We start from the raw sequence: 13,461 nt of genomic DNA, 5'->3' as shown, positions 1-13,461 counted from the left end.
ATGGGTGTCTTGGCCCATCTTGCAGTGCAAAGGCAAACTTTGGGTCGAGAAATTCAAAAACTGGCAAATGATGGGGTTAGTCTGGATGAGACCAAAGAAGGAGGTATAGCTGCTTATGCCTTAACGCAATCCTTTTTAGTTGCGCACGTTAAGGCTAAGCAAGACGAAGATCCGTACTTAGTGAAGGTAAAAGAAGGAGTTAGAAACAAAGAAATCACTGCTTTCACTCTAGGAAGTAACGGAGTTTTGAAGTTGAATGATCGGTTATGTGTGCCTGATGTAGATGGTCTTAGAAAGGCCATAATGGAAGAAGCTCACAGTTCGAGATACTCCATCCACCCATGTGCTACCAAAATGTATCTCGACTTGAAAGGGTTGTATTGGTGGAAAGGCATGAAGAAGAAAGTAGCAGATCATGTGGCTAAATGTTTGAACTGCCAGCAAGTTAAAGCTGAGCATAAGAGGCCTGGTGGCCTAGCTCAAGATATAGAAATACCACAGTGAAAATGGGAGATGATTAATATGGATTTCGTAGTAGGTCTACCTCGTACATACCGTAAGCATGATTCAATTTGGGTTATTGTAGACCGACTAACAAAGTCCGCGCATTTCCTACCAGTAAAGACGACAGATTCTGCAAAGCAGTATGCGCAGTTGTACATCAACGAAATAGTCTGATTGCAAGGTACTCTAGTTTCAATCATATCTGACAGAGGCCCTCAGTTCACAGCGCATTTTTGGCAAGCATTTCAGAAAAGATTAGGTACCAAGGTCAATTTGAGCACCACTTTCCATCCACAGACCGATGGCCAGGCAGAAAGGACCATTCAGACTCTCGAAGATATGCTGCGTGCGTGTGTTATAGATTTTGGAGGTAATTGGGATGATCACTTGCCACTTATAGAATTTGCTTACAATAACAGCTATCAGGCCAGCATTGGTATGGCTCCTTATGAAGCGATGTATGGGCGAAGATGTAGGTCTCCAGTGGGTTGGTTTAAACCAGCAGAGGTGTCATTGATCGGTCCAGAGTTTGTTTGTGAGGCCTTAGAGAAAGTTCGGCTAATCAAAGAAAGACCGAAAGCGGCTTAAAGTCGTCAAAAGTCTTATTCTGACAAGAGGCATCGTGAATTAGAGTTCATGGTTGGTGATAAGGTATTTTTGAAAGTTTCACCAATGAAAGGAGTTATGAGATTTGGTAAGAAAGGGAAACTTAGTCCTAGATTTATCGGACCTTATGAAATTCTAGAAAAGAAAGGAAGCGTGGCTTATGAGCTAGCGCTACCCGTTCAGTTGTCCTCTGTCCATCCTGTCTTTCATGTGTCTATGCTTAGAAAGTACATTCATGATGAGTCGCATATAATACCTGCCAATACCATAGAAATTAAAGAAGGCTTGACTTATGAAGAGGTACCTATAGAAATCCTTGATAGGCAAGTAAGAAAGTTGAGAACAAAAAATTTAGCATCGGTAAAAGTGTTGTGGAGTAATCATGATTCAAAAGAAGCTACATGGGAGGTCGAAGAAGATATAAGGAAGAAATATCCATATTTATTTGAGGAAAAAGGTATGTGAACCTAGGTTTGGATTGGCCTTTATATTTTATTTATTAAATACAAGTTAGCATGTGTTAATGTCTTTGCTAGGTTATACTTAGTTATTGAAGTAAATTAGTTTTGTCATAGTATATTTAGTTATTTAATAATTTAGTGCCATGCCAGAGTACATTTAACTCATTAAAGTGATTTACCTTTGCTAAAGTGTTGTGCTTTAGATTCTTGTTGGTTATTGTGGTACCTCCTAGCCAGAGTGTGAGTAATAAATTTATGAGTTGTGTATGGTGCCTATAAATGGCTTNTTCGAGACACGCTAATTATAGAACTAAATTATTATTATTATTATTATTATTTTATTTTTCTTGCCTATAGTGAAAAAATAAATACAAATACTATATATATATATATATATATATATATATATATATATACATTTAAATAATTGAATATATAATTAGGGAATACTAATATTGTTAATATTACTAATTACTAAGAATAAGTATCATTAATTATTAATTAAATTAAAAAGAAAAAGAAAGAAAAAAAAAGAGAAGGGAAAATCCTAAAGCCCATAAGGCAAAGCCTAAAACAAAACAAAAGAAAGAAAAAGCCTGAAGGCTAAAAAGCCTTAACAGAACAAAAAAAAGCTAAAAGTGCATTCAGCAGAAGGCTAAGAAGTCTTACACGATAAATTGAAACAGAGCACTACGAAACAGAGGCAGCGACTCAGTCAACGAAAGAAAAAAAAATTTAGGGTTCTTTACAAATCACTTATTTGTGAATTTAGGTATATAAAATTCCCTATTGTCAATTACCCTACAATAGTAATAGGTAAGAATTGAATAGTTAATTCCCTTCTTCCTCTATATCAACAATAAATTTCATGTTTAGGTGTAAAATTGTAAAATTGATTAAAATGCACTGGTTGTTGTAGAATCGATTGTTTGACTGGTGTCAATTGGACTGGGGCCTACTGGCTCGAGAAGTTTTGAGGTGAGTTGATATAACCCTTTACTAAAGTGGTTTAAGTCACAAAAGCACACATACAAGGTATTTGTTGAATTGCATAAAGGAGTTAATATATACTTAATTGGAGTAGTAAGTACCTATTAGCTTAGAATTATTTTCTAGCTAAAGTTTAGATGATTATTTTGATAAATGTGCATAAATTTCAGATTTTTGTGTTACTCTTATATGCCATCTTCACGTTGAAAATTCATGAAGGATCAAGAATCTTTATAAATACTTTTGAATGTTTATTTCATTCTTATGCCATGCCTTACATTTAAGGATACGAGTATGAGTATGTATAAAAGAATTAGACTTGAAAAGTATAAGAGATCCACTGGTGCTCCCAAGTAACAATTGTAGCTTGAATAGACAATGCAAAAGGTAAAAATTTTGTGGAGCTTAATTAAACTGTTTTGTAATAGTATTTGATGCTAGACGAGGTGACACATAACTAATCGAGGAGAAAGTGCTTGCATTTCATGTGATTGGAATGTCTTCCTGATATAGAGTTGTTACATGTAAAAGTTGGAGTAGTACAAGGCAAGCAGCTGCAGAGCACTGAAAAATTGTCTAGCAATTGCAATGCTCTAATGGATATTTCGACACTTGATTGAATTTTAAGCTAAGGATTATCAAAGACCTGTGATCTTAATCACTTGTGTTTTCTGATGTGTAAAGTGCTCTGATTTGAAGTTGTTTTGACTATTATACCAGTTGGATATCATTCCGTCAGAATCTTGTCTAATCTGAGAAGGAAAACGATAATCTTAAATGAAGATAGCTTGGATATTCAACATGAGCTCTAGTATTTCTTGGTGATATTTAAAGGAGGACAAATAGCTTGCATTTTTAGCAGTATCTTTGTCAGTCATGCTGACTAAGAGCAAAAACTTGTGAAGTTTTAGAAAGAAAAGATTTTTTTTGGGAGTATCCTTTATTCTAGGAAGGGGTCATCGTCCAGGCCTAGGGTCCTGACCAAGGCGTTGACTTCCTGAAACTACTTGTGACAAAGTAGGGAGCACACGAGCTGAGGGTCTCGTTGCTGAGAATTTACTTAGCCATGCTAAGGTATGATACATGAGCGCTGAGAACCATGAAGCGAGTGGCACCTCGTGGATTGGGCCTATTCGATCAGGTTGGGATCGAACTCGTGCCGATCACACGGTGACTGAGACAGAATGAAGTCAGGATAGTTGGAACTCCCAAAGTATAAACTGAAGTATTTTTTTTATAAGAAAGAAAAGAAAAGAATTTCTCTTAGAATATTCATAAACTGCTATTATGCAATTATTTTAGATGGATGGTACTGACGTTCTCTTTTGGGAACCTATGTTGGTCTACGGTACAACGTAGGAATCGGTTTTGCAGGCGAGCAGGCTACTGGTTAGGACTTCTTTCTCTTCCAGTGATATTGGTGAGCTCCGCTTTTGTTCGTGGAGTATTCCTTAGAATTATCTTTATTTAGTTATTTCTTTGTTTACTTAGAGAACTAGCCAGGAAATCTCATGTCCTGAGCAGCGTCAGTTTATCAGTAGAGGCTTCATAGACATAGTCGTTGGGTTATGATTCAGATGTTTTTGATAATAACTTAGCAGTAATTCAGTAGTTACTACGAATAAAGTTTTGGAGTTGATTTATTTAAATATTTAAATTAAATCAAAAGTATTTGGGTAGAGTATTGCCTTGTTAAATATAAAGTTTGGAGTTATAATAGATTTGATAAGAAGAGAGGGTTCAGAAAATGGGTCGTGACACTTGATTTTGTCATCAATTCCACAAAAGAGCAGTAACCCGAGTAAGTATACGGATTTTGAGCTCGGAACCGGTCGGGTAATCGGGCTTTACCAGAAACAGTTTCAGTAGCTGCATGATGCGTACCAAAACAGGTGCTTTAATGGCAAAATCATTTGATTCCCAGAAATACCTTAAGAGAATCGGATTAGGCAAAAAAGATTATCACTTTTGGAAGCAAGTGGGAAAGGCTTTGCTATGTACATACACGTTGTTCGGGATAGCATGGCTTTGGAATGAAACGTCGCCGCTTGGTTGGTGGACCTTAAAGCCAAAGCCCAAAGAAGAAAAGGAACTAGCACACCTTTATGAACGCAGGAAATTTCCATATCCGGGTGACGAGAAGGCAATGGAAGAGTTCGTCGCCAAAGGTGGAATGATTGGTACTACAATTGGTCCTAAAGGAATCGTTGAATCTGATAAAGATTCGTTTAATTATCAGAAAGTATTGCAGGATAAGAAATTTGAGCAAGAAGCCTTCAAGCTGTGGATCAGGATGAGGAATGAAGTCATTTCTGAGCTACAAGAGAAAGGATATGATGCAGAGTGAGTGAATTTATTTAATTCTTGTATTTTCTTTTGCAAATTAGTATGTAAGTAGTATTGTATTCTGGATTCTAGAGTTGAACATATTTGCAGTGTGAGGAATTATGGAATAAGGTTTTAACTATTTTAGCTCAATCAAGTGTTATTATCGGATATGGTGGACCATTGCCATTTTGTAGTGTTAACAACTTTAATGTCATTTGTCATTTTAACAAAAAATAGTGTTAACCAGACAGTTTTACCAAACACATCAACTGCGTATTTTCAGCTTCAGCTTCAGCACTTAAAAAGTGCTTTTGAGCCCAAGTGCTTTACTTTTATTCAGCTAACCCAAACGGGCTCTTAATCTGCAGAATGTGATTTTCTTCCTTGTCAAAGTCTTAGGATGCAGAATGTGATTTCCTTGACATCAATTGATATGATGCTATACTTGTGAACTCATTAGTTTTGTTGTTCAAATGTGTACTGATTATCTTAAAGTTTCTCGGCCTAGATCACCTCCTTGTTGCTCTCTTTGATTATCTAAGAACTCATTAGTTTTGTCGTAACGTCGTTGAAATTGACGTGTTCTCAGCAATACTGTTCATGGTCATTTATGTTCATGTAATCCTCTTTCTCTTTGAAAAGTTTGAACTTGGACACTCTGCATTGACCGGATAGTGCATGTACTGGATTTATTTATGCATTCTAGCTGATGTTTTATAATAAATGAGTTGGTAAGAGAACTCGACGCACATTCATCCTTTATTATTTTATACAAAAACTATACTTCACCAAGATTTTTGCCTTTTTCTTCACTGTAGTCACTCTACAGTTGAATGATGTTACAAGAGAACGAATTGTATCTCTTATAAATTTGTGAATATCTGCTACCCCATGACCATGTCTGAGTTTCATATTTCCAGAAGGAAATAATATGCCAAAGCAATTGGTATTGCGATAAGCATGCCAAAGATTACCCTACAATCAGAATGAAACCACATCAAAAATCATATCTGCTTGAAATGTTCTTAGTGAAGAAATTAAAAGTTCGAGTTGATAATTCTATCTGGTACCCTGTACTTAAGATGGTAGGATGTATGTTATATTCCTTGGCAAACACAAACGGAACGATTCCTTGGGGAAGGGCTGCCTGCAATACCAAGTACAGTGTTAACTAATCTGCCATGAATCGACAACAGAAAACAATATACTTTCACCTGCACTATCGCCAATTTTAGCAATTTTCCCCTTAGTCCAACAGCAATAGATGAGATTGCCATGAGTACAGGTCCAAGAACAAACTTTAGTGCCATTGCTAATATTGCTTTTCTGGTTCCGCATGCTATAATACTAGCTTGGGATGCCATGAAAACACCTGTTGAATTAGTACAATATGAGTAGTTGAGCCATTTTCTTTCTCGTTGATACTCTAGTAATTCATGCAGTGAGTGCTTTTTATCCATTGTACCTATGCTAAACATTGCCATTCCTAGCCCTCCATCTGAAAGTATTGATATTGATCGTCCAACAATTGTTGGTAGATTGATTCCCCACCTGCACTTCATTTTGTGTAAACAAAGAAGTCCACTGATTTTTAATGAGGAGTTTTTAAAGAAGATAGATTTGTATTTGTAGAGATGCTTAATAAGGCTTTACCTGAAGTGTATGCTTGACCAAATAATACCCGCCAGAGTTGCATGTGTATTAGGATTTATTATGAGTTTCCTTCCAACTGTTAGAAGAATTAGCATAATCTTTGTCTTCCTTGGGCATATGGCTTTTGCTTCCTCCTCCCGGTCCTCTTCCAGTTCTGATTCTTCAGGGACCTCGAGCTCAACTTTCAGTGGCAGAATATATATTTCATAAGACAAAGAGCAAGCATATTGATGTTTGCTTTAATAGTTGTCACGTCGGATTTCTAGAAATTGTCATGCTGAAGATCATGGATAAACAAAGATACTAACAGCTTAAACTACCTGATCTCCTTTACATTTCTGTTGGGGTTGGCCATCATTTTAAACTTAATCGCTAACTTCTAATGAGCTGTCCTTTTTTTCTTCTTCTTCTTCTTTCATTTTGTCTTTGGAGACCGGGCTTTTGGGGGGGGGGGGGGGGGGGTAAAAAGGAGTTGGAAAAAGCAAGCTGGATGGATGCATGATATAGTAGTTTGGTTAGTTCCAAACTTCCGGAACCAATTATGACTACTGTCTAACTCTGTCACTGTTGAATGGGTTGTCTAAGCAAACTTCCTGTTTGTTTCATTTAGGTGAGTTGAAAGTGCATCTGTCTCTCGCAATTAGATGGGTCATATCACTGTAGAGCAAACTTATATTTCACTGAAACTAGTTTAGAAAATTAAAAAGGAGCATTTCACAAATTGAGCACATGCTACACGATATCACAAATTATTTTATCTAGAAATCATATGATACAGGATAATCAGTGGGGCCCAGAATAAGATTCTCTTTTCACTTTAACACATTTGTAATCTAATGCTTTCTGGTTCTTAACAGTTAAAATTGGAGTGCTTTAAATAGGTTCTGTTAAACAGATGCCATCCAAATAAATTCCAACATTTAGAAACCATTGTTCTGTTATCTGTGTACATACCTGCTACTTCTGATGGTGATGGCATATAAGATTCTTTTGTTGCGTTGAGCTCGAACAAGAATAGTAGGAGGTTGTACCAAATTAAACTCTGTAGTACAATAATCTGCACTAGTAGTTCTGCTGCTGCATCACCAAAAATGGCCTTTACTAGTGGAATCCCCAAGATTAAGGTGTTTGGAAGGGTTGAAACCGAAAGACCTGTTATGATCCAAGTCAGTTTTCCTTTGGGCTTCAGTTTGGCAAAAACTGCCAGTAGAAAGACAGCAACAAATTTTTGTATGAAATCTGCTAATAGAAGCTTCAGGTTTACTTTGTAGAGGTTGCTTTCTGATATCACTTGGAAGGATAATAAAGGTATTGAAAATTTCGCCACAAACTTGTTGATGCCAGAGCATTGCTCTGGTGAAAAGAGTTTCCACCACCTTACGGAGATATAGGCTAAGATCATGACGACATATAAAGGGATAGTGGCTGCCACAACATGGTAGACATCACGTAGGGATATCATGGTACTTCTTGTTTGATTTTCATATCTTGAAACCTTGGTAACAGGGCCTTTTATGCTGTTTAGTTTGCTTTATTGGCATATGCTGGGAAAGTGAAGACTACATCTTTCCGCTGAAGCTTTCTGACTAATCATTTTTAGTTTTATCCCAGCATATTTTGATTATCATTATATAAAAGTATTTACTAATTTATGGCTTTGTAGATTCACATACAATGCAGAAAGTAATTTGCTTTCCCCGTGCGTGTGTCTCCCCTCAGATAATGCACCTTTTTAGGCTGTAAATTTGATATTACTGATGTTTATCATGTTTACATGCTCAAAATGCAAGTGTATCTAATCTTGTTTAGCCAAAAAGTTTATTCTGTTTTTCTTCATGTGGTTAAACCCTTTTTGCTCATTTCTTCATGTGACATAGGTGTTTGCCTAAACCTATCTCAATAGGCTGGAAATAGTAAGCTCTACATGCTTTAATATTTCTCCTGTTTTGTACCCCACTTGCACTTTATTTTCCTATAAGTTTTCATTTAGGAAGAGGTATTGTACTGTACTTTACATGCAGTGATCTATACTGCACCAAAATGCCTTGATTAGACAGTTGAACTATTTGTCTTTACTTCGATGGCAGCAAAATTCAGGAAAAAAACTGTTAAGTGATCCTGCCTAATGCGTATATCTTAATTTATGCAGTTGCATAGACTAGAGTTTAGCTTCCAGGTTATCTGAAAAGTATGCTAGGAGAATAAAGAAGTGAATTGCAAAAGAAGTAACTGACTTGATGAGTAAACAACGTTCCTGAAGTAAGAATTTTTGCTATATATGGTCAAAGTTTTGGAATAAGTATTACAGGGTTTTGCTTTTATAGGTACGAAATTTTCACAGGCTAAGTTCTGGTGTCTCTTTATTATTATTATTATTCTTTTTTTTTTTGGGTATTACTTGACTGTGAGACTCTTGAGATATGAGGAATCTAGCCCCTTTTTTCTTTTTTTTCTTCTTGCGGGGGGTGGGGGTGGGGTTTGTTTTCTGTCTTAAAGGACAGATTATTTACCAATATCGAAATCAAATGGATCTGAATAGAGAAGTGAATATAAAAGACTCGCATAGTTTATCCTAATGGTATGGGTCCAAATTTGGTAACTACGGTAACGGATAAGCAAGACATAGGACGGGGTCCAAATGAAGGCCGACGACTAGAAGCAGGTAGCTGAGATAGGATAATAACGGTAACTTAAACTCAGAAATAGACAAGAAGAATATTCCTTTGGATATTCTTTATGTTGTACTTTTTAGGGTTTTTTGGGGAATGTCCCTTATAAATAGGAAGAGATGGGAACAAACAGGGACTTGCCCTTTTGGAGAACTGAGACATACTGTAAAGTTGAGAGAAGAATATACGAAAGAGTTGTCTTATTCATTTTATTCAAGCACATGTTGTTCAATCTTCATCCATAAATCTCAAGATCCCATACTCAGATTGACTACTTACCTTTCCACATCGTCAGAGAAAGGAAACACCCAATCACACAATCATTGGGTGACGATTCCTTTACACTATAACCATTGTCATTCTCGCATTTATTATACATTTATGATATTACATATCTTGCCAATCATAGCATATTAAATTCAATATTTAATGTTCCTAAACCCAATTCGTTATACAAGAGTTTTGTTTTACTTGGTCTAGGATTTATTAAGTTCAATTGAGATTCACTGTATTAATTTATTCTTAATTGGTTTAGCAATTATCTGCTCAAACAATTTGGCGTCGTCTGTGGGGAGCTTTTTAGTTGAAATTATAGTTCTTTCTAGATCATAAAAAAAAAGACATCTCTTCCTCGTTTGCACAAACTAATAATAGCAGGAAAAGGAGATGCGAGGTTGAAAGCGATAGCAGGTGTCACTACCAACATCTTGAACACCATCAACGAAGATGGCAGGGAAGACAACGAGAACGCGACACCAAATGCTACGCCCAGGCGAAGCGCCTCACCTCTCCCTCGCGAAAGCGTAACAGCTTCACGCGAAAGGGGAGCCTCCACGTCAATAACCGAGGAAGCACCACCGGCAGTGAAAAAACTACTGGAAGAGTGGCTGACAAGTACTCTAAACAACACACTCGACAAACCCGTCCAAAGGGAGAACAGAAACACTGCACAATTAGATATCACAACAACCACTGGCGAACAGCCCGTCCCCCAGACAGGTAACACTTACACCATTGCTGATGCAGGTAATGATGCACTTGTAGCCCTTCTAAAGAAAATGGAAGATATGGAAAACGAAAACAAGGCACTCCGTGACCAGATGAAGGAGCATCAAGAAAGGGTCGATAAGATACCAGGCGCCCCAAAGTTGCTACCGAAACAAGATGTTGATCGATTCGTCGAGCAACCGTACTGCGAGGTAGCAGCTCCCCAAGCCATTCCCAAAACCTTCAAAATGCCACCGTACCTGAAGATATACGATGGCACTACAGACCCAGAAGATCATATCGTCCACTATGCCACAGCGGTAAAGGGCAACGATCTTTCGAAGGAGCAAGTTCCATCGGTGCTACTGAAAAAGTTCGACGAAATCCTAACAAGGGGAGCCCTAACCTGGTACTCACAACTGCCGGCACGGTCAATAACAACGTTCGAGGAAATGGCCGACAAGTTTGTCACCGTTCATGTAGGGGCTAAAAAGGCGAAAGCCAGGGTGAATGACATATTCGCCGTTAGGCAATCGCCTGGCGAATGACTCAGGGACTTCCTCGCTCGGTTTAACTGGGTGAGAATGAGACTACCAAATGTATCAGAAGGGATGGCGGTAGTGGCCTTCCAGAACGGGTTGAGCAGGAACGGGTCGAGAGCAACCAGAAAACTATTACGTAGGCTCATGAATACCCTCCCACCACTTGGGAGGAAATCCACAATTCCTATTGCGCCGAGGTGAGAGCCGACGAGGACGATATCAACGGTCCGACCCAACGACTGACGTTAGTTCAAGCAGAAGCGAGGAAAGATCGTTGTAACGACGGTCGAAGGGATCAGTCGGGTCCCTGTCTCAGCCGAGAAAGACATCAGCCCTACATCCGAACAGCCGTCCCACCACCACCTCGGCACACGGAAGGGCCTCCCAGGCTGCACACAGTGACTCAGCGAAACGAAAGAGGTATGCCTCCGCTCTTATCTGCTCACAATTTTTGTGTCTCCCCTTCAGAAATAGTATATGCACCAGAGAAGCTCGGCATGAAGGTGAAGTCCGAACCGAATACTCGGAAGTCGAACGCCCTCTGTGAATTTCATCAGGAGCGGGGTCACAAAACCGAGGACTGCATAGGTCTGCGGCAAGAGGTAGTAAGAATGCTGAACCAAGGGCACCTAAGAGAACTAATGAGCCACCGGGGACGAGCCAACTTCGGTCGCGCACATGAACAGCACTAGGGGCCTCCAAAGCAGCCCTCCCCTACTCGTACAATCCAGATGATCGTCAGCGGAGGCGACGAGGCAGCGATCAACCATGTGAAATTCACCACTACACACAAACTCAAGCGGTCAATCACCTACGAACGGTATGATGACCTCGAAGACAGTATCATCTTCGATAGGTCAGATACCGACGACTTGGCTTTCCCTCATTTCGATGTTCTTGTTATTAATTTACATATTTTATATATTGATGTGAAAAGAATAATGGTAGACGACGGAAGCGGCGCGTGTATTATCCATCCTCGAGTCCTCGTACAGTGAGACTCGAGGACAAGATAATACCGCGTTGCATAACACTTACGGGTTTTAATAATGCAGTTGAGCAAACTTCTGGAGAAATAACGCTACCCGTTTTAGCCAAAGGAGTCACCCGAGAAACAACGTTTCATATCATGGACCAAGACACATCCTACAACGCCATCATAGGACGGCTATGGATACACGCCACGAGGGCCATCCCGTCAAGCCTATATCAAGTATTCAAGTTCCCTACTCCATGGGGAATATTCAGCATCCAAGGCGAACAACGCACTGCTCAAGAATGCTATCGTATTGCCCAAGATTGCACACACACCCAACAACTAAAGGGAACAAACGCGGAGGCATAGCAATTAGCGATGTTTGGAACCAAATCCGACGCACAAACAGACATCATCAAGGATCCCGACATCGTGGAAGCCGTTAAGTCGACAATAGAAGATCTCGATCCCGTCCAACTAAACAACAGCAACAGCACAAAAAAGGCTTACATCGGGCATAATCTCTCAAAACCAGGTAAATTTCATAAATTCTTAATTGACAATGCCGACTTGTTTGCCTTCTCCCACTCAGATATGTCGGGCATCCCGAAAGACATCGCTACACACAAGTTCAATGTCGACCCGCTCTATCCACCAGCACGACAAATAAGAAGGAAATTCTATGCCGCAATCAACGAGGCCGTAAGTGACGAAGTGGATAAGCTCCTCACCAACGGTTCCATCCGAGAATCAAAATACCCCAATGGGTCACCAACGTGGTCATGGTAAAAAAGAAAAAAGGGAAATGGCGGATGTGCGTAGACTTTACGGACCTAAACAAGGCATGCCCAAAGGACTCCTTTCCATTGCCGCATATCGACCAACTCATCGACGCAACAACATGACATGAGTTGCTAAGCTTCTTGGACGCCTACTCGGGTTACAACCAAATCCTCATAGAGGAGGAGGATCAAGATAAAACTGCTTTCATCACCCATCAGGGAACGTACTGCTACAAAGTCATGTCGTTCGGGTTGAAGAACGCGGGGGCAATGTACCAAAGGTTGTTCGCCAAGATGTTCAAAGATCAACTCGGCAAAACAATGGAAGTTTACATCGACGACATGTTGGTCAAATCAAAAAGGAAAGAAGACCACACCGACCACCTTACAGAGGCCTTTAACATACTAAGATGGTACAACATGAAACTAAATCCCGAAAAATGCGCCTTCCGCGTAACCTCGGGCGAATTTCTCAGTTTCTTGGTATCACAAAGAGGCATCGAAGTCAACCCAGACTAGATCAAGGCCATCGAAGGAATACTTGAAGTATTAACCAGCAAAAAACAGGTGCAAAAGCTGACTGGCCGGATAGCCGCCCTGTCGAGATTCATCTCACGGTCATCCGATAGATGCCACAAGTTTTTCAATGTGCTGAAAAAAGACAACGGGCACTAGTGGAATTCAGAATGCATCGAGGCCTTGAGAGAGCTAAAGACATACTTGTCCACTACTCATTAAAGCAGAACCTGGCGCGCGCCTCCTAGTCTACCTGGCCATTTCAGAAGTCGTGGTAAGCGCAGTACTGGTCCGCAAAAACAAAGGCAATCTCCGATCTATTATATTAGCAAAACCCTGGTCAATGCCAAAACGAGGTATCCCCACCTCGAGAATCTAGCTCTAGCACTGGTCATAGCTTCAAGAAAGCTTAGACCATATTTTCAATGCCACCCCATATCAGTAGTG

The 13,461-nt window shown here is 39.5% G+C and overlaps 3 protein-coding genes across 3 annotated transcripts; 2 read left to right on the top strand and 1 right to left on the bottom strand.

Annotated features, from left to right (window-relative positions):
• LOC109218170 lies at positions 1–504 on the top strand. The gene has a single exon (XM_019382515.1). It carries the CDS (start codon positions 1–3, stop codon positions 502–504), a length of 504 nt encoding a protein of 167 aa, XP_019238060.1.
• LOC109206656 lies at positions 2,515–5,123 on the top strand (the record flags this gene model as incomplete). The annotated part of the gene is made up of 3 exons (XM_019369507.1): positions 2,515–2,549; positions 3,921–3,981; positions 4,486–5,123. Coding segments are annotated over 3 exons (519 nt in total), but the record flags the coding sequence as incomplete, so codon positions are not given.
• Positions 5,622–8,121, bottom strand: LOC109222906 (auxin efflux carrier component 8). The gene is made up of 6 exons (XM_019387197.1): positions 7,497–8,121; positions 6,543–6,723; positions 6,355–6,440; positions 6,104–6,261; positions 5,960–6,036; positions 5,622–5,864 (listed from the first exon to the last, which is right to left on the bottom strand). The coding sequence occupies exons 1-6, from the start codon at positions 8,002–8,004 to the stop codon at positions 5,798–5,800; spliced, it is 1,077 nt and encodes a 358-aa protein (XP_019242742.1). The 5' UTR covers positions 8,005–8,121; the 3' UTR covers positions 5,622–5,797.

This window comes from Nicotiana attenuata, chromosome 2 (genome assembly GCF_001879085.1).
Source record: "Nicotiana attenuata strain UT chromosome 2, NIATTr2, whole genome shotgun sequence".
NCBI classification, from domain to species: domain Eukaryota; kingdom Viridiplantae; phylum Streptophyta; class Magnoliopsida; order Solanales; family Solanaceae; genus Nicotiana; species Nicotiana attenuata.
This window is presented reverse-complemented; position numbering and strand designations above follow the sequence as displayed.

Coding starts and splice junctions, on each gene's coding strand:
- LOC109218170 (XM_019382515.1), top strand. CDS start 1: ATGGGTGTCTTGGCCCATCTTGCAGTGCAAAGGCAAACTTTGGGTCGA.
- LOC109222906 (XM_019387197.1), bottom strand. CDS start 8,004: ATGATATCCCTACGTGATGTCTACCATGTTGTGGCAGCCACTATCCCT. Junction 6,441..6,542: donor TGGTCAAGCATACACTTCAG/GTAAAGCCTTAT, acceptor AATGAAGTGCAG/GTGGGGAATCAATCTACCAA. Junction 5,865..5,959: donor CCTACCATCTTAAGTACAGG/GTACCAGATAGA, acceptor TTCTGATTGTAG/GGTAATCTTTGGCATGCTTA.